General features: G+C 41.5%; 1 protein-coding gene across 3 annotated transcripts in view; it reads right to left on the reverse strand.

Annotated features, from left to right (window-relative positions):
• The window catches only part of STARD13 (StAR related lipid transfer domain containing 13), a 300,978-nt gene that overhangs the window by 161,784 nt on the left and 117,494 nt on the right, over positions 1–21,700 (reverse strand). For all 3 annotated transcript variants that reach the window (XM_042866988.1, XM_042866989.1, XM_042866990.1), the window contains exon 5: positions 9,848–9,881. In XM_042866988.1, coding sequence (XP_042722922.1) covers positions 9,848–9,881 — 34 coding nt within the window. The remainder of the gene's footprint in view (positions 1–9,847; positions 9,882–21,700) is intronic.

Genomic DNA, 21,700 nt, shown 5'->3' on the forward strand with positions numbered 1-21,700 from the left:
CTGGTCCTATCACTAATGACACGAGAGAAGAGGCCGACCCCCAGCTCACTACAACCTCCCTTCAGGAAGTTATAGAGAGCAATAAGGTCTCCCCTGAGCCTCCTCTTCTCCAGGCTGAACATTCCCAGCTCCTTCAGCCTCTCCTCATATGGCCTGTGTTCCAGACCCCTCACCAGCTTTGTTGCCCTTCTTTGAACACGTTCCAGGGCCTCAATATCTTTCTTGCAGTGAGGGGCCCAAAACTGGACACAGTACTCGAGGTGCGGCCTCACTAGAGCTGAATATAGGGGAACAATCACCTCTCTGCTCCTGCTTGCAACACTGCTTCTGATGCAAGCCAGGATGCCATTGGCCTTCTTGGCCACCTGGGCACACTGTCGGCTCATGTTCAGCCGAGCATCAATCAATACCTCCAGGTCCATTTCCTCTACGCAGTCCTCCAGCCACACCGCCCCACGCCTGTAGCGTCGCCTGGGGTTGTTGTGGCCGAAGTGCAGGACCCGGCTGACTCTTGCAGCTCAGAAAGCAAATGGTATCCTGGGCTCCATCAGAAGAGGGGTGGCCAGGAGGGACAGGGAAGTGATTGTTCCCATCTACTCTGTTCTTGCGAGGCTCCATGTGGAGTACTGTGTCCAGGCCTGGGGCCCACAGTACTGGAAAGACAGAGAGCTGTTGGAGAGGGTCCAGAGGAGAGCCACAAAGATGATCAGGAGGTTAGAGAAGCCAGGCTGAGAGATCTGGGCTTGTTCAGCCTGAAAAAGAGAAGGTTGTGGGGCCTTCCAGTACCTAAAGGGAGCCTACAAACAGGAGGGGAGCCAACTCTTTGAAAGGGTTGATAACAGCAGGACAAGGGGAAATTTAAGTTGAAGGAGGGAAGATTTAGGTTGGATGTCAGGGGGAAGTTCTTTACAGAATGGTGAGGTACTGGAACAGGCTCCCCAGAGAGGTTGTGGATGCCCCATCCCTGGAGGTGTTCAAGGCCAGGTTGGATGGGGCCGTGGGCAGCCTGGTCTGGTATTAAATGGGGAGGTTGGTGGCCCTGCGTGTGGCAGGGGGGTTGGAGATTCATGATCCTTGAGGTCCCTTCCAATCAAAGCCATTGTATGATTCTATGGTAAGTGATCATAATACACAAAGTCTATCAATACCTAAGGAATCACAGTATGTACTTTACTTACATCTGTGTTCCATATACACACCCTAGCAAGGCAGACAATAAAAATAGCACAACAAAAGCAGCAATTGAAAAAGTTTGCTCTAAAATGCTACTGAGTATTTTGAGTTCTCCAGTTCATCAGCCAGCCACTGAGTGTTCTGCATCCATTCTGTCTTATAAGTAGGTGAAAATACACAAGGGGAGAAATTTGAGTTTAACTGTGGAAATTCACCTTACATTTTTGCTGAGTCCAGAGAGCGTAAATCAAAGATTTAGACAAGCATGCATTAGTCAGCAGACAAGAAGAAAAGAAGACAAACAGCGAACTTTACACAAAATATATTTGCAAAACAAAAAATGCCAACATTCGCACTCTGCTAGTGATGTCAGACTGTGCTGAGCGTCTGCTTTACCTATGAAAAGACAATGGAAATCAAAATGAGCAGCAAAGAACTCCTGGCAGGATGGGGATCACAACTAGGGTACCACTTGGCCCATCAACCAAAGTGCAAGAAAATAACCTCTTCACAAATAAAGCTGTGATGTTTGTGAAGGATAGACTGCCAACATGCCTCAAAACAACTTAGCAGTCCAAGTAAGGTGTAGTTTTAAGACTTAGGTAAAAGAAACAATACATATTTCATGAAACATAATGTTTCTCAGCTTCCCATTTTCTCAGATTAGTGGAATTATACGAGGCAGAAATGCTGCATCATACATCTTTTTACATCTTAACAGATATGATTTATTTTTTATCTGCAAATGTATCATGAAAAGACTGATCCTACCCTCTCCAAGTTGCCAGTTACTGCAATCAGCACAGAATCAGGTTCTTCAAATTCAGAATCCTTAAAATGCTACAGGAAAACACTGCAAGGTTCTATGCTAGAACAGGTTTACAGAATTAAGGCAATTTTAAAATAATTTTATGATTATCATTTGGAATTGGTATCCCTGCCTATGGCAGGCAGCTGGAGCTTTAAGGTCCTTTCCAAAACAAACAATATAATTTAAGTGAGACATACAGATGGCCATTTTTCTGTCTCTTTGTCTATCTCTAACAAGTGTTATCTCAGTGATAATTCCATACCACATATGCTCGCATGTTACAGGAAGGACTGAATTTAAAGTAAGGAGAAATCCTTACAGCCCCTAGAAGCTGCAGACTTTTTAGTAGTAAGTTACCACTAAGCAGTAGGTTACTCTGAAAGTAATATCTCATATTTATTGCCATGGAAAGAGCAACAGATACAAAGAGCAGAATAACACTGTTTGATTGAGCAAATTCTCAGCTACAAAACACTATTTTCCAATAGAATCACCGCCATGAGCAATGTGGCTATGTGTTTTGCCAGCACTCAACAAGAGCCAATATTCTGCACCTGTAGAAATCTGCAGCAGGGGAGGTGACCACTGTTGCTGTCACCACTGCTGAAACGCACCACCACTCTCACATCCACTGTTTGGTCTCTGTAAACATTCAGCAAGTGTCGATGAATATCAGTGGGTGCCATTTTTTCCACATGGAGGAACTCAATGCCACACCTTTGCTCCATATGCCATGTCACAGGCCGTTCTATCAGACTGCCCCTCTGCTGCTAGCTGTCACATAGCCACAAAATGTAATGGAGCACTGGTGAGAAAGTTCAACCTCTACTGCCATACCACCAACATCTGCCTCTTGATGCTCTGGGCCAAGAGAATTAAATAAGGGGAGCAGCCCTCATACAATGACAACTGTAACTGTCCGAGTAATTAAAAATATACTACTAATTCTATTTCACGGAGTAAATGAATTTTAGTCGACATTGCTTAACAATAAATTCAGCATTTCTTTTCAAATTTCCACACAGAAGTCACCCAATCTAAATTCCAAACAATGTGCACTTTGTAGCTAGTTCTTCTTATTCATCAATTTGCAGCTGATACTAAAAACCTTCACAGCAATCAGGCAGACCTGTTCCTGGCACAGAGTGTGCTGGGCAACTTTTCAACTATTTAATCATCTTGCTTGATTTTGTACCTGGGCTGAATTGGTGCTTAAATCAACTTGGTATAAAACCATTAGTTTTCACAAGAATTACACCAGGGAAAATGTTGTACTTTTACCTTTAAAAAGTTTTTCCTGACATACATACTAGCCTTCTAGAGTTGAGTCCTTGGAAACAAAGAAATACTCCAGGGTGTGTATGTACCTAATAGAAACAAATTCCAAATAAAAGACTAAGGCTATTACCTTCCTAGCCCGCATATCAAAACCAACCCTGCACCAAGACCAGAAGAGTAGCAGAGCCATTTAACAGTACCCACACTGAAAGCAACCTTTCTGCCACCTGCTTTCTTGAACCTGCCTTTCTTATTGCTCTACCTTCATAAAGACACCAAGCCAAGTTCACAAGTGATAAATGCCATTACATGCCGTGGAATGATGCATGTGATGGCTTTGGCATGACTGTTGTGCTTGTTTGCAGCTCCTGCCTCCTCCTAGCACTGCATTTCAGCTGCGTTTTAACACCGTGGTGGGAGTTTTCCTTGTGCTGAGTGCTCAGTAAGTATTCAGCACAGCATCTGTATGAGCATTTCTGTCTTAGCTACTTGCTGGCCTGGGTGGAATCTAATACAGAAAACAGGAAGGACAAAAACTGGGTGAATTTCAATTGAAAAGCTTGCAAAAGCAACTCTGTGGTTTCTTAGGAATTTGTCCAGGCAGCTGAGTTACCACAGCATGATTCTTTGTCCTCCTCTAGTGGTCCCACCACAGTTAGTAAGAGGCTCCTGCAGTCGTTGCTTGCCTTGAGTCAATGAGGTTATTAGTTAAGTGCCGACGTACTGAGGCTCACACCTGAAGATCCCAGGTGCAGTAACACCAGAAGCAGTAACGGGGTTCATAACTCTTATCTCTGTGAAAGTGGAAAGTGATGTCACTGTCACTGTGAGCCACTCCTTAGGATTTGATGCTAATAGACAGCAAGAACTGAACCAAGATAATTGCTAGGATAACAGTGATGCTGTCTGGTGAGGAACACTGGGACCACTGGAGCACAAGGCCTGTGTCAGGAGGACACTTCTACACAGCTGATTCTTCCAGGCATCTCTCAGAGCTGTAATGCTCAGTCAGCACTATAAAACAGTAACGATTTACTTCATACCCTCCATACTTTGAAATGTTTAACCTTTACAGTTTTGAAGCCATACTTTCCCCAGCAAGTAAAGTTAAGTACACAGCTTATGCTGCAGTTATCAGAGGTCTGAGAGAAAGGCCTGCTGGAAATAGAAAACAGATCTATTTTATATGTATATATATATTTGTGTATATATATATATATATATATATATATATACATATTATTATACAATGAAAATTTTCCAGATATTTTTGTTACAATTGGAATAAATGTTAAACACCAAAACGTGTCCTCTTCCATGCCTCTTGGAAAACCTGAGCTTAAAGAGAGTTGGTTTCTCAGATGCAGTGCAGCTGAATATGGCTGTTTGACTTGAAAAGCCTACAGCCCACTGACTGACCTCAGCTGCTGGGAGCAGTACTCTCCTACTCAACAAAAGGCCAAACTTTGGAGCAATTTATCAATTGTATGAGATCATTTCCAGCAAGGATACCATCAGAAATTTCCAAGTCCCAAGAGAAGATACAAACCCGAATCCATCTATCAGCTTAGTGTTCAACTCTTCAGCAGTCCAAGGTGTAAAGAAAAATGAGTTAAAGTAGGAAAGCTGTTAGTAATATCTTCATCCTGACACTTTTTGTTCTTATTAAGTCTATTTCACTACACATTTTCAATGACAGAAGATATATTATTTTTAAGATTTACCAGCTGTAGTCTTTCAAATATTTTTCTTTTTCTTTATTACAAATATTGACAAAAAATCTAAGTTACAGAAAGAGATGTTGAGTAGGGAAATGGAGGAAGATATTTAGAAAGGCACTGAGTATCATTATGTGTATAAAATGTCTACACATTACTTTTTTTGTTTTGTTGGTGAAGTTTCCAATGTAAGATTCAAAGTATTTCTTAATAGTTCAAACTTTTATGTAAAGCTCACATAGTAAAACAGTAAACAGTTTTATTCATTTTTTAGAAATAGTAGTATCCTGAAATATGTATAAAGGGTTATTATTTTACTCATTTCCACTGCAAGAGCTGAAGACCACAGTTTGCCTTCAGTGCCTCAGTACAACAGGAGGAGCTGGAAAGCAAAGATTTTCCTATTCAGAAGAAGCAAGGAGTTTGTTCTGTCATTATTGATTCCAAAAGGAACATAAAGGCAGGAAGAGCCAATCTTACTGCTTAATATTAGGAGCCAAATGGAACAGAAGCACAGGAGTTGAACAGAAGCCAAAGGAAAGGACCCTCTCATGCACTGGCAGCAGAAGGACCAAGTTACTTGCTTCTAAATTGAGCCATACAGACTGTAGTTATTCAACAGGCCAAGGCCACTGAACATGTGGTGGCCTATTCACTAATTTATTTTCACTGTACTACTGTGGGGAGAAGAGCCTGATAATTTTTCAAGCCAAAGTAAGCATCTTGTTTTCATGTTGGAAACACATCCAAGTGACCTCATTCACCTTTCTAGTAAATGCACAGGAGCTTTGGATGATAAGGTTTTATTTTCCCTGGTTTGTAACACCAGAATTTCATCTTGGGTAAACTTATGTATTTGGAATAACAGTAGCATAAGTCACAAGTACTATCTCAGCCTAGGAGGAAATGCAGTGTTCAACCCCACTGTTGCTCTCTTGTTCTGAGGGTAGGACAGGGAAGCTCATGGATATAACCTCAGCTCCACCTCCAGCAACTGCAGGCTTCCATATCAGGTAAAGGGCTCAAAGAGACCAACCACCTTCTCCATTGCCACAAGAGCAAGAAGAAAACCCCAGAACAGAGGATGGTTCTGTGAGCCTTATCCATTTTCCTGTTCAGTCTTCCTTGCTGCAGTCAACCTGTATCTCCTGCCTGGGGAATGTAGCATGGATAAAATATAAACATCAAGGTAAGTCTTTATATGACTAAGGAAACAAAAAAACATGCAGTCACTAGGAAACACTGGTTGGGTTTGACCTGGTGAGACATGCAGCATCTAGCAAAGATCAGACGGAGTTGCAGTTTCCTCCCAGCTCCTAGAATCAGGCCTTTTGTGGGCAGTGGTCATTCAGCTGCTGTATAGGTCAGTTTTAGTTTCTCAAGTAAAGGAGATCTCTTCTTGAAGTCCATTAGCATTGTGCCTAAACAAATAATGCAGGATCAAGCTATTTGTTAAGCCCTGGAACCACATCTGCCTCCATCTGAATTTCATAACACATCAATCAAGGATACCCGGGGGCCAAGGTCACCTGAGGACTTTATCATATTACTGCAGTGCACCATCTTCCCTGCCAGCCCATTGCTGCTCTGCTAGAGACTACATTACCATGCATCAGCAAATACACCAGCACGCTGCTATATTTAGTGCTTCATACATATCACTGAAGTACAGGATGTTTCAGCTTTTAATCTGACTTCAAATTTTTGTTAGCAAAGTAAAAGCTCATTTTTCCCTACCAGTGATGAAGCGTGCTCTGTGTTGGTCATCTTGAGCTATGCAGTGCTAACTTTAAAATATACCAGGCAGCCAGAATGCTCAAGCTGAATAATTTTTACTAAGAGGTGTAACAGGAGAGGGTAAGAATGCATACCATCAGCCAGTCAGGTTTTAACAGTGACTACCATAGGATAAAAACAGCATTTCTTCAGCAATCTTATGGCAAGAGGAGCAGCTCACCAAGGTGCTCTCCACAGCACCACAGCAGGCAATTAAAGCACCTGAGTAACAAATCTAGAATGGGGCCAGGGGACAGTGGTGAAAGACTGCCCTGTGCCAGGTGTTATGGGCCTGGAAGTATGAGAAGAAAACCATTGGCAATGACAACTGGGACAGAGTGCTATACTGCACAGTGATGGAAGTGGAGCAGTCCTATTAAGGGCAACACTCATCAATGACAGCAAGTATGTGACAGTGGTTAGAATAAAAACTTTAGCATCAAGAGAGCCGCGTTCACTCTGGCGGGGTTGAGTGAATTAATCCAGCATTTTAAAAGGTCTTGCTAAAACCACAGAACAGGATATTTTTTATTTATTTGTAAAACTTAACATTCCTGTCGCCATGCACAAGGAGTACAGGTAGTAGGCTGTCTCCTACTTCCAAGCAGATCAGATAGTTTGCTAACTTGCAGCCTAACGGCAAGCCTATCTGAAGGAGATCCAAGCATTCTGGTTAATACACAGGCACACAGGCAAACACCCACTAAAAATTGAGGAAATGGAAGCATAAAATGCGTCATTTATTTTGCTCAAAGGAAGAAAAAAAACCAAAAACAAAAACCAAATGAGAGAGAATGCCAGCAGTCTAAATGTGGTGCATGTGGTGCAAAAAATAATTGAGCTTGAGGAGGAGAGTTCTGCATTCTACACATGGCAGATACAGGCAGGAAGGGGATTCTTCTCACATGGGAAATTCCGAATCAGAAAAAAAGCCAGAAGGCAGAGAATGTATCAGAAATTTGTGAACTGCTGAGCTGAAAGGAATTCTCTTCCTCAGTCTTAGACATAATTTTTGCCAATTTGGTAATTTAAATAATATGTTGGCTGTAACCTAAATCATGCCTTGCTTTAACATAACTCATATTTCAAAGCCCAGATTTTTCAAAGTTAAAAAAAAAAAGAAATCAAACCTCTGCCTCTGAACACTGTTCCAAGATCCCATGTCAAGAAGTGCACACCTATCATACAGAAATGGCTGCAAAAAAGAACTCACAAATGCAAACCTTTCCTGCAAAGTGCTTCAGTTTGAAGGAATTGGCATTTTCTGCCTGAAGTGTTTTAACTGATAAGTTCATTACCAGCTCAATTTCTGTGAGTAAAGTTCAACCTCTGTGACCAAACCAAACCAGTTACCTGACATTCTTCTTTCATGCTGGCAGCTATCAATTTTTATCAAATTTTCAGCTATCATCTTCTAGCTGCTGGATGGGTGCTAATCTTCATCTCTTCTTCAGTGACCAAATTTATGTTATCACAAAACAATTCAAATATTTATCACAGTCAAAAACAGGAGCGCTGTTAACATAACCATCTGTCTTTGTCACAAAGAGGTTTTGATCCAGACAATGCAAACAATCAAAAATTGCTAAATCAATCTCAAAATTGATGGAATTTGATTAGCTTTGGAAAAGCACAGGCATATTTTCCACTGGCAAATGTCATCATGGAATGAATACTCATATACCCTATGAAGCAGAAAAAAATAACTGTGCACCGCACTTGAAAGGAAATATTTAAACCTATACTATGTTCAGCAGCCTCCATGTATGTACTGACCTACGTGAAGTACCTGAGCACAGTGTTGCCTGTGTTTTTGCTCAGTTTCTAGGCCAGGACTCCTGGTAGCACAGCCCCTGCATTGGCAAAGCTGGCAGCAAAGGGACTCGTTCTGCTCCTAACAGGGCTGTGCTGGCCTTGGAAAGAGCTGAGGGTGCCATTCGGAGCAGCAGCAAGTGCTGCTTTGAGCAAGGAGAAATCACTGAGTTAGCAAACTGGCTTTGCTAAGTCATCTGGGGACAGATGGATAATTACAACAAAGATGTCCAATTGCTTTCATTTTAATTGACACACACTGCATACACATTGACTAATGAGACAGAAAAAGAAGTAGGAAATGGGGAGCTCCAGAGGTCAGCTGTTTTGTGATTTATTTAAGTAGTGCTAGCTGGCAAAAGCTTCTGTGGGAATGAGGATTTCCTTAGAGTTTGGGGACATTTCTTCTTGCAGGGCTGTGGGGCTGTTATTAACTTTCAGTAATCTCACATTTTGGGAAGCATTTTCTTTTCTCTGTAGTTCCTAATTGTGCTTATTTCAACTTAATAAGGACATTTACCCTCAATTGAGCAAATCATTCAAGCAGTTGCTTACTCTCCCCTGCAATGAATTGGATTTGTCAAATGCAGGCTTAATTGCGTGTTAAGTAGCTTGCTGAATCAGGACTTCTGTGAACATTGCTGCCTGCCCAAACCTTTCCTTAGCTCCTGGCCTGCTAACAGAAGTGGAGGTCAGCGTATCAATTTTTATAACTCTGCCAATTGCTCTGATCCCAGTACCCTGCAGGATGTCAGCTGTAAATAAATCATTTTCCCATATCAGTCAAACATTCCAATGCTGTTAATATTGCCAATCCCATCGACTGCAAGTGAGCTCATGCTGGTGAATGATGGATGCATCATGACTCTGCCACTGGGGGCAAGGCTGGAACAGTGCTTATATTATCTGCATTTACATTTTATATGATTTTGCAGAGGGAGCCTACCACCAGCCTCTTCTAAAGAGGATTCACTCACATACATCAGCACACCACAAGCCTTTCAGTGCCTTGCTTCTCCCTGACACTGGGAACAAATATTTTGTGTTACCCTTGTTAACACAGAGCTGATGTTTCAAGGTGTAAACTCAAGGTTGCTGAATTATCAGCTTTCCTAAGAACCAAGTAAGTCTTCTTCATGACTGAAGGCATGAAAGTAATCATGGCAAGTGCACAAAATAAATAAAACTTGGAATATCAGCAATTCTCATAGGTTTTCCATCAATGCATACATCTGCATGAGTCACCAAGTAACACTGAAGAAGTAATGCCATGTCTTACCTGCTTTCTCCTTAGACAGCTTCTGAAACAGCACCTGCAAGAAAAAGATATTTTTTGTTTAATAATTTCCTTCAAATAGATCGCATGTTTCAGGATGACAATACATGCATGTCTTAAGAATTGTCACCACCTTACAAAGTTCATCAGATTCAGAGTTCATCACAAAAAGTCACAGGGAATATCTAAGTTGACTTGCTAAGGTCAGCTTGGTCCTCCCAGGCTGGGTTGCTGTCAGTGGAGGCAGTGAGTTCAGAGCTGTCCTTCACACAAGCAGAACATGCAGCACAGGAACACACATGACCCAGCACACCAGAGCCTGCCTGCTCATCTGGTCATCCTGATCCTTTTGTCTGAGGGATGTGGCCAAAATGACTTTCAAAATTGTGTTCTTCATATTTTTCATCACCCTGCTCCAGGTACCATTTACCATTTAAATGGAAGCAGTCCCATTAACGTCATCCTTGGATGCACCTCTTGGTCCATTACTTTTCTCTTCAACAGCCTTCCATGCCCAAATCAGGAGGTTATTCTCACTTCAAACCAGCAATTAAATGTGCATCACCCACTCTCCCTTCAAGTTATAGTTCTAACAGCTCTGAGCAAAGCAGCCTGCAAATGAAACTAGCCCAATCTTTAAACAAAGCGAAGGCTGAGCTGATTCTTCCAGATAGCAGTGAGCTCATAGGTGGGAGCTGCCCAGCCTGCTTCCAGTCCAAACAGCAGCCGCTCCTCTGCCTGCACTGACACACTGCCAGTGCCTGCTATGGGCTCGTCCCCATATGGACAGCCATCTGCATGTGTCTGTCAGATGAACTGACTGCTCTGTTATCCATACAGTAAATATCTATCTATACAAACATGCTTTTTGTTTACCTTTTATTTAGTGAAAATCTTTACTGAGATATTGGAAAATTCCTACTCTGAGCACAGAAGAATATTGCTTGAGCATTTCTGTAAAGTAGCAGGGAAAGCACAGCTGGAATAGGTAGAGCAGGCTATAGCTGTTGTCCTTTCTGCAAGGCAATCTCACTGTAAAACAAACAAGCCCCTTACTCAGTATGAAGGTCTGCTGGAGACACAGCTGAAGTTGGTTTGCCTTTAGCCCACAGGGGCCATGTGAGGTAGTCACTTCCAGGCCAGAAATCACCAGTAGCTGAATCCGACCCAGGCTTCTTCTCAGATTCCTCTTCCACTAGATCTTCTATAGCTCAGAAAGAATGCATGGGCTTTTTGGCTCAAGTCACCTCTGCATTGGCCCATTGTGCAGAGCTAAAGCAGGACTACAGCACTGTAAGCCAACACTTCCTCAAGCAGAATTGCATATGAATGTGAGCGCCAAGCCCTCAGGAGAGGCTGTAGCAGAAGCAACTCACTTTCTTAGAGGAGTGGGAATTTTCAGAACATAGTGGTTGGAAAGGACCTCTGGAGATCATCTAGTCCCACCCCCTGCTGCAGCAGGTTCCCTAGAGTAGGGTGCAATTTGGACACACGCTGGGCTGATGGGAAAGGTTGAGGCAAATGCCCCAGATGTGTGCTAGGGGCCACCTTTCACAGAAACATCATTTGGCCCTTCCACCATGCAATGAGCTGCACTGCTCTCCACCATTCTGCTGGGGACAGGCAACTGATTTTTAGCACCATGACACTGGCATGCACACCCCGCAGGCGGGTGCTAAAACTGCTGTACTGGATCTTGGGAAGAACATTTCTTGAAGACATAAATGATATATGAATCAAGATAAATATGTCAGTCCTGCTTGGATAGCTGCTTGATGTGTTCTAGCTTAACCACGAGGGCACCAGTTATTGTAAAATCAAGTCCACACTATATTAACTTCCAAATACTTTTAAGACACCAGACAAAAAAGATGCAAATTATTGCTGGAAAAATCCCAAGTGGCAACAAAAAGCTGTCAACTAAAAGTGATTTATGGAAATAATAATGATAATGCACTATATAGCCGATTGTGTAACAAAATACGTTTATTGAAGTACTAGCATCCCATCTGAGCAGCACGACACCATCTAATCAAATATATAGAAACCATGGACCAAGAGAGTACAACTCTAGCCAAAAGGCTGTTGCAGCACCTGCTGCTTATGAATAATAAAGAAATCATTTGCTCACAACTCCAGCTGTAGCAATTTTGCAAATGGAAGTGTCAAACAGAAGCCAAGGATGAATACATTGTGCTGATACAACCATGTTGTATTTGCTAAAGCATGTAAACCAGCACACAGAAAGCAGAAATGCATTTGACAGATCTCGAGTCCCGAGAGGACAGGGACATGGGGAAGGCTCTGGTAGGCTTGGCCTTGTGCTAGGCACTGGAAACCAATTACTCAAATGAACTCTTTGGATTAAGTGGAAATGAAGGTAGAAGCAAAACACAAGCACTATAAGCTCTACAAGCAAAATAAATATGCTCATCAAAAAATTGTTTCTCTGATGTATACATAATCTTTCGTGATGATAAGAAATCAGGGCATGGAACTCAGCAAACAACTGGATTAAATGATTTAATAATGTCCCAGTGAGCTGATTGTCACATAAAAGCCTTTTTCTGACACAGAAGATGAATATGGAACTGCTGACTTTAACAACATCAAAACCATTTTAATTTGTAATGGCACAGAGATTCTGCAATACCAGCCAATCCCATAACATCACACACTATTTCCAAAATGAAGAATCATCTTGTATCCAAGCCTTTCAATTCTTTCTTCCTCATCAATGCTTATTAGTTATTAGCTATTTAATCCTCTAAACATAAACATTTCAAACATGCCCAGATCTGCCACTGATCGATTTCAGAGTACCCATCAAAATGTCATCATCCACTCTCAACAAATCACATCCTCCAGAAAAAGAAAAAAAAGAAAAATTAGCACATTTCTCCAGCATGCAAATGACACTTTGGATGTTTAACAAAAAGCCAGATTTATTCAAGGTAGGTATGGTATCAAACTATCACCACTATCAAATAAACCCTGGCATTCTGACAGGACTGCTTAACATCTGCTGCTAATAAAAAGACTTGGTTCTGCAAGGTTATGCTCAGTGCTAATAAGACAGCGGCTCGACCATGAGACACACCACTTCCTTCAGAGAGGAAAAATGACAAATCTGTATGGCTTCTTACCAGCAAAATGGCACAGAACAAAAGCACTCTGAGCTAGAAAAGTCCTGAAAGGTGTAAAGACTGGAAATCTTGCTGGTTCTTGATACTACCAGTATGATAATCTGCTGAGTTTCCATTACATGTAGGCATTGGAAAGAATTAAACCAGAAACCTCCATGCAAAACTCAATCATCTGATTAACAGCTTTATTAGCCCTTTTAGAAAAGTATCAATTCCTCACCAGATTAGAAAGAAGGGAGAATGGGAAACTGAAGCTGAGCTGTTGCCCTGAAAATTGTTCGTGAGTCAAGGGGTAAAAAAATGAAAAGAAAATGGCTCCTCACTCCTTAATCAAGCCAGTCCACTTCCTTTTTTACAAGTGAGAAAACTTGGGTCCATATCCCCTTTCTAGACTCTTAAGTACTCAGAATAAGAAAACATGTAATGGTACTTAAAGACACCATAAGACACGGGGAAGATGCACAGCACCAACCAAGGCATTCTGGGTTCTTGCATGAAAGCCAGTGCCAGTGGAACTTCTCAGTACTGGGCTGCACAGAGTCCTCGCTGGGCTGAAGACCTTGGTGTGTTTACGAGCACCAGGCTGTGGGAGAACAGAGAGCACAAAGAAGACACAGGAGGCCCTGGGCCAAGTACTGCATGACGTGGACACACACTGCTCTGCAGAGCCTATCTCCAACAACCATGCTGACATGAAGAACATTTTCTCTATGTTACCTTATGGCCAGCTGTCATAGGCTACTTCAGGTAACCTCCAATATAAGGTTATCATACATTTTTGAAGCTGGAAATGATGTGTTCCTGCTACTACAAAAAACACATGTAGCCCAAATATGTTATCAGCTTGCTTACTTGATTTTAATGGGTATGAGTACCTCAGCAAACCATAGATTCGGCCTGATGTAAGAACAAGCACTCATAGAACGTGATGCACCTTGAAGGCATTTCTAAGGTGGCTTGCTATCTAAATGCAGCTAACCTGCATTCAGGTATGCTACAAAAAATGAACCTAGCCATTCATAAATGAGTCAAATTCTTCAGAATTGCAGACATGCTGTTTTCACAGACATCTTAAACCTCTGTCACTTCATCTTGTTTTCCTGAGAGCACTTAAAGTTTCATGTGGCTGTCAAGAAAGGAATGTAAGTAAAATAAACTGAGTCTAATTTAGAAATTCTAATTCATTTATTTTCCTTAAATTGGTAAAATTATATAAATGGTCCTTTTCCCATTTTTTCTGAGGATCTAGCACACAGAATCTTTTAATCATGTGCAAAGAAAATTGAGCTGAAATATTACATGATGATATATTTTAAATGAGCCTGAGGGATTTAAGCATCCAACATCCCAAAGAACTCAAAGGACATTGAAATGTCTTTTGAAAACCCTAGACTTAATATACTGAGGTATACTATATACTCTAAAAAGATGAAAAACTGTAAATGTAAATTTTATTAACGATAACTTATCATACTTTGAAAGTGCATTGTATAATAGAAAAGAGGTATTTCTACTCCAGAAGCTGGAAATATGATTTCAAACTGTCAAATCCATGCAGCACTGCTGGTAACACCTAGATTTTAGTGGGGGTGGTTCAGCTCCAACACAAAGGAGCACTGCCTGCAGTGAGCATTACAGAGGGTGGGTGGTTTTGCAGGAGTTTTTACAGTATTAAATCAGCCTAATTGCTGAGTTTGCCACCAGATTAGGTTACACCTCTTGGCTCAGTTGGCTGTGCCTATTTATCTTGCACCAGTGAAAAGGAAGGCACGCAGCATCCCCCAGGATTCACTTTTGACCTGTAGAAGGCAGCCGCAGCAGCAGCAGTATGTCAGTACCCCTCCACTGGGCAAAGCACAGCTGAGGCAGACTACGAGGCCAACATCTACTTCTCAGTCTGCTTCTGAGGGAAGAGAAAGAGAGAGAGAGAGAGAAAGAGAAAGTCTCTTTGTTATTGACAAGCAATTGGAGTTGCTGTTTCTACCTGAGCAGGATTTCCCTCTTCTGGTCCTGGGGAAGGCCATACAACCGTAAGTTTTTTTCCATGGTGAGAAATCAGACAGTCATGACAGTGCTAATCAAACAAGCGTGGACCCAACAAACAGATGAAGGAACTCGTGTTACTCTAATAATCATGGAATCATTATGATTGGAGAAGACCTCTAAGATCATTTAGTCCAACCATCCACCTACCACCAATTTTTAATAATCCAATCATCATGACTAAGCTAATTTCATCTCATACTGCCAAGATACAGGCCACAGATAATTAATTAACTTCAGTTTGATTTTAGCCAACTAAGCTGTGAATTCACCTTGTTTTCAGATTTCGGAATAGTTGGCCAGAAGTTAAAAACTCTTTTATCTTGACTGCTTATAGATGGGACAACTCAGATCTGTTAGCAAATGAACATTAGGTTTTGAAATCCTACTCAAGGCAAGTCTGAAAAGGTAAGAAAAATCTTCCCAGATGAACTAATGCCAACTGACCCAATGCTTATCTTCCTGTACACAAATGCACTGAAAATTTCAGTTGCCATATTTCTCTACAAAGGCTTTTTCTACAACTTCACAGTTTTCACCAGCTATTTTCTTGACACTTTCACCTTACGCCTTCTGAGCTCTGTGAACTGATTTATGTTTGTTTGGTTTTCACAACTGAAAATGTACTGCTACTCATGGCTAACAAATAAAGCAAATAACGCTTTCTTACTTCTCAAGTGTCTCCTTAGAGACCTTTCCTTTTCTTGCATACTTCTTCCATCCTATTGAAAGCGACATTTTTTGTTAACAACAGGAATAGTCAATGGTTTGGAATCTGGAGTCCAAAAAACATCATATTTTTGGAATATTAAAAACGTTACAGAGAAAGTTGATTGCAGGAATTCAACCACACACTTTCAATGCACTAAATGCTTCTGCTAGATTGATTACATCTCAGTGTTTCTTAAAGAAGGTAAACAGGGCTCCATCACAGAATTAATTAGTAGAACAGATAGGAACAGGAGGTTATTTCAAAGTTGAAGTATTACTTATCTGCACCAGACACATTGTGGTAACTGAAATTAGTGCACCGTAAGAGATTACCCATACCAGGAAACAAAGGGAAGTGGACATCGTGGCTTCCTAGTTTTGTACATGTAAATGAACAGCTGGAAGATTAAGCAGTAGAGTGAAAAGGGCCTTTAAAATTCTAGATAAGGCTACATGACAACAAACCTGGAATTAGTATCCAGTCTGAATGTCAGTGGGCACCTCTCCCACAGTAAGCTGTCATTATAATTAAAATGTTGATAAATAGCCATAGATGTAGGAAAGTTCCATAAGACAAAGTCAGCTAAGAGTAACAAGGCAGTAAAGTCAGATATGGAGAATATCTGTAGCTATTGTGGGAAGTAAAGTGAAGATCAGTAATGTGAAGGCTGCCCAGAGCTTATACTGAGTAGAAGACTGATATGCTAAGTTTAAAGACTTCAAGGATCTTATATCTCAAAGCAAGAAAATAAGTTTCAAACCTAAATAGGAGATTTAGATTGCATGCAAGAAAAAAGTTTTTTACAATAAGGGTAGTGAGGCACTGGAATGAGTTGCCCAGGGTGGAGGTGGAATAAGTTGCCCACAGAGATGCCCCTTTCTTGGAGACATTCGAAGTCAGGCTGGATGGGATTCCCAGTGGGAATCCCACTTTGAGGAGTAGATGTTCCTGTCCACTACAGAGTAATTGGGCCAGATGACCTGTAAGGGTCTCTTCCAATCAAATGATTCAATGGCTCACTTATAAGAAACTCTTAAAGAAATGCTGGGTGCAAGATGCTGTTTCTTGAAGAACTGAAGAGAGATTAATTTGGGAAGAAACAAAGTGCTTATAGTGGGGGCGGGCTAAAAGTTCAATGCTTATCAATCCTAAAATATAGGAAGCTGTCACACAGAACTATGCATGAAATTATTAAATGCGTGAAATTATTAAATGTGTAGAGAAGCAGAAAAAGCATAGCACAGTTTCCAAATGCAATATAGCCTCTCCTGAATTTACACAAACTGAGAGAACCGGTAAATGCATTGAATCTTTGTTATATAGAAAAACACAGGAAGAACAATGAAATTTCTTCAGATCCATAAACATCATCTGGCAGGGAAGCTCCTAATACATTTTTACCACTAAGAGTAATAAATACCAAGTAAAGTCGTCACTCTTTGCAGTGTAAAAAACTGTTGGTAGTTTTCAGTGTTTTCAGTAGAGTTTTCACTACACAGTGATGTACACATCAACGAATGTGTACAACATTTGATTTAAAAAAGATGAACATCCAAATGAGTAAGTCATCATTACTGTTTACTGTGTACCAAAGCTGCACACAGTTCTCAGCGTGAGGCTGCACCATTGCAGTGTGGAGTGAGACAGTCCTTTCCCTTGACTGACTAGCAAGGCCATGTTTGATATAGCCCAGGGAACCTACAGGTGCTCAGAGCCCTCTCTAGCCTGACCCTGAGTGTCTCCAAGGATGAAGCATCCACCATCTCTCTGGGCAACCTGTGCCACTGCCTCACTACCCTTGTGTAAAAATACAGCCTAAATTTTCCCTCTTTTAATTTGAAACCATATCCCCTTGTTCTATCACCACAGACAGATGTCTAATCACCACAAACACTGTCCCCTTCTTTCTTACAGCCCCCTTCAGATATTGAAAGGCCGTTCTCAGATCCTCCCAGAGCCTTCCCCAGGCTGAACAGCCCCAGCTCTCTCAGCCTGTCCTCATAGGAGAGCTGTTCCATCCCTTGGATCATTTTTGTGATCCTCCTCTGGATGCTCCAGAGGAGCATCCATGTCTCTCCTGCACTGAGGACTCCACATCAGGATGCAGTACTCCAGGTGAGGCCTCACAGCACAGAGCAGAGGGGCAGGATCACCCACACCCTGCTGGCCACATAGCTTTGACCGCAGCCCAGGATACAGCTGGCTTTCTGGGCTGCAAGGGCACACTGCTGCTTCATGTCCAGCTTGCCATCCACCAGTACTCCCAGGCCCTTTTAAGCAGGGCTCTGCTCTATTCTTATAACCCCCATTTTGTACTGATAGTGGGGATTGCTATGACCCAGGTGCAAGTTTATCTGTTGTTGTTAATGTGCACGATGTGGCCAGCTGGAGCCACCCTTGAAACAAGAACACAGATGACTCACCACAGAAACGGATGCCCCTTGTGCCCTGAAGGTGATCAGAGCAGCAAACCAGGATGCTGCCACCCAACATTTTTTTTTTCCCCTTTAAATAGGTTTTTATGGTAGTTGATGTTTTAAAATCTAATTAAAATCTAATGTCACAGCTTGGTGTTGTGTTCTTGCACATTTTGCATGAGAAGAAATTTTGAAGAAATGTATCAGCTTGTTTGGTCTGAATGTTCAGCTCACCTTCTCTTATTCCCAAAACCCACCCTCTGCAATCGCTTCCTTACAGGACACAGTTATGCCTTGTTTCAGCAAATTCTGTTCCAATGAAAATGCAAAAAATGTCCTATTTATGTATTTAACTTTGGCAAGTCCCAGGAGCAATTAGCTATTTTGAGCTCTTGACTCTGCAGCAGGAGTTACATCAACATGCTCAGAACTGTTCAAATATCAATTAATGCTCGGTCCTTTGTTAAGATAATCAGCTATGTGTCTGTACAAACAAAGACAGGGGCAAAAATGGGAGATAACGTTCTGGTTGTCACGGTGCATGCCTGCAGGTCAGGTGGAAATGGGATGGGGCAGAGGTGAGAGGAAGAAAGACAAAAAGGAGAGCAATGACTGCCAAGAAGAGGTGGACAAAAGTGAGAACAGTCTCTTTTTTTTTTTCAACAGTCCTGGAACAATGCAGTGACTCACTCATTACTATCATTTTTACCCTCTCAAGTAGGAAGAAGTGCTGTATCTATTTTAAAGATAAAATGAAGTGGAAAAGTTACAAGAGGTCACCAAACAACAAAGAGTGGAATGAAATCTGGGGATCCTGCCATCCTGCTGTGGGAAATTAATGACTTTTAAAGCAAAGAGCAGCAAGCAGTAATCCACAGTACAAAATTAAAGCCAATCCTTGCAGCTCTACTAGAGCTATGTGGTTATTTTAGCTTGGTCCAGAGCAATACAGGGCTGGGAATGAGCTTCAGACTGCCATCAGCAGCATTTGCACATATTCACTATCAAGTGTCCACAGACGTGGTTTATGATGCTGAGCTGTAACTGGATATCAGCTATTCTCTGACAGTCAATAAAATTTATCATTGCAATAAAACCTTAACTAAAAATGTTCTTTTCCTGGTAAACTGATATATTAGTAATTAGTAAAAATCTTGCTCAACATTTTATGCCTTGTGCGGAAAAGCAAAACTAAAATAGGTTCAATACTCAGCTTTCAGTTAAACAAGCAAGCAAACAAAAACAGGGTAAACTGAAGTAGGGAGTTTGAAAAAAGTCATCGAAAATTACAGAAACTGTTTACAGGCACTCCTCCTGAGAGCATGCATGGGGAGAAGTTCTGGTGTGACAGCAAAGGATGATGTCCCAAAGAGTGGCAGAGATACCAGTTGCTTTGTAACTGATGGTTTTGTAACTACTTTATCTATAATTACAGGTTCTATATGACACTTCTATATTGGAAATCTGCTTCAAATATCTTCTTGACAGAGGTGACAGAGGGCTGGAACAGGCTGCCCAGGGAGGTGGTGGAGTCTCCTTCTCTGGAGATGTTCAAGACCTGCCTGGATGCCTACCTGTGTGACCTACTGTAGGGAACCTGCTTTGGCAGGGGGGTTGGACTCGATGATCTCTGGAGGTCCCTTCCAACCCCTACAGTTCTGTGATTCTGTGATACCTATCTGTCTGTCTGTCGATCTGTCTATCTATCTATCTATCAACCTATCACACTCTCTCTCCCTCCCTCCCTATTTACCTATCTCTTTATATATTTTCTGTTCATCAGTTTGCTTTTACGTCAGATTTAAACAAATGACACACTTTCCCCACAGGCGGCTTCATAGCTCTCCCTTCCTAAGAAAGAACAGCATGTCTTTCAGCATCACCAGCAGCAGGTAAAGTGATGCCACCTACTGCAGCACCTTACACTTCTACACTAAACTCACACGAGATTTCAGAGGCCACTATTATGTAAGCTGCAGTCCATAAGAAAATGAACCCTTAACTGTGATGTACATCAACTCACATTGTTTATTTTCAAAATGAACTCTTCATCCTATATAGACAATTCACTGAACTGTAAGTTCTCCTTCCTGTCTCTTTTGCTGTCAGCAAATGCTCCAGCGCAATTCAGATTACTAACACATCTAAACAACTTCAGAACTCCGTGTTCCCAGCCATCTGCAGTACATTATGCCTTACCTTATGTCCTTCCAACTAAGATTATGCAGAAAAGCAACCCTATGGTGAGAAAAGCTGTGTGAATTTATGCTGCATTGGGAGTCAAGAACCTGCACATATGAACTGAGTACACGAGGGCTGCAATGCAACAAAAAGGACCCAAACACAGGTATAGTTTGAAATGATTTAGACTAGATAAGGTTAATGGTAAGCACATGCTTAAATCTTTTGCTGAGACATGACTTGCATCTGCATCCAAGCAGAATTTAGTGCAGAATTTACAGATAGAAGTTGACCATTCTTGAACACAGAAAGTACAAAGCCAAGGATTTTCATGCTGAGGCTCTCACACCACACACTGAAAATCAATTATTTCTATACCCTAATTGTGATGTTGGGCCATATTTCACCCAGCCCAGCAGAAGTGAGAGACCTACCACACGTATAAAGTACAAGCCACCATCACACCATGCTTCCACCCCAAATAACTACCTGCACCATATGACTGCCTTTGAGTCACCCACCTGCCATAGTTCTTCCCTTCAAAAACTGCTGAGATTCTCAGAGAGCAGAGATTTGTGTGCCTGTCTACCAAAGGTAACCTCCAGCAGGTCAGTGCAGCACTGACTGAAGGAATGAATAGATCAGCTGGCCATGAGCATCACTCATACAGCTTCTTGTGGATTGCTGCTTAATCCCTTTGGTCTCTAACTTCTGCAACTGCATCACTATTAACATCCACATCCAAAGCCCAATTGCAAGCCAGAAGTACAAGATACCAGGATATCTGCAATGATAATTATATCTCATCATTTATCCCTTCTTTTCATAAAGATATCACAAAATGTCTGCAAGGAAGCATTAACACGTTGAGTTTTCTGCATTATACCATGTTTAAAAAATATGAACAAAAATCATAATGAGATACACAAAGTCCTGTGTGCATCCTTCCCTCCCAACAGAAGAGCAGAGTTTTGTTAGGGACTGGCTTCAATTCTGTCCTAATCTCTTACTCACACAAACACACACACTTATACACATTCCTGCATAGCCTAAAGCAGCTTGAAAGTCATTTAAATATACATACTACTGACTTGAGATATTTTAAACCGAAAAGGACATGCTTTACTTCTTGAAATAGGATAAAATAATTATGCTCCCACAGGGGGTTTTTAAAATTGGCATGTAGTATTTCTCAGCTGTCACGATCAGCCAAAACAAATATACTTGCAGAACTGTCTCTGTACCTTTTGCTCCCATACGATGAGCTGATTTTATGCTTCTCTGCAATGCAGGCAAACATTTCATTTGTCTTCCATTTTTATTTTTTCTTAGCTAGGCACTATGACCTTCCTAAAAA

Source organism: Lagopus leucura, unplaced genomic scaffold, assembly GCF_019238085.1.
Source record: "Lagopus leucura isolate 7727_CA_CO unplaced genomic scaffold, USGS_WTPT01 Super-Scaffold_100001, whole genome shotgun sequence".
NCBI lineage: Eukaryota > Metazoa > Chordata > Aves > Galliformes > Phasianidae > Lagopus > Lagopus leucura.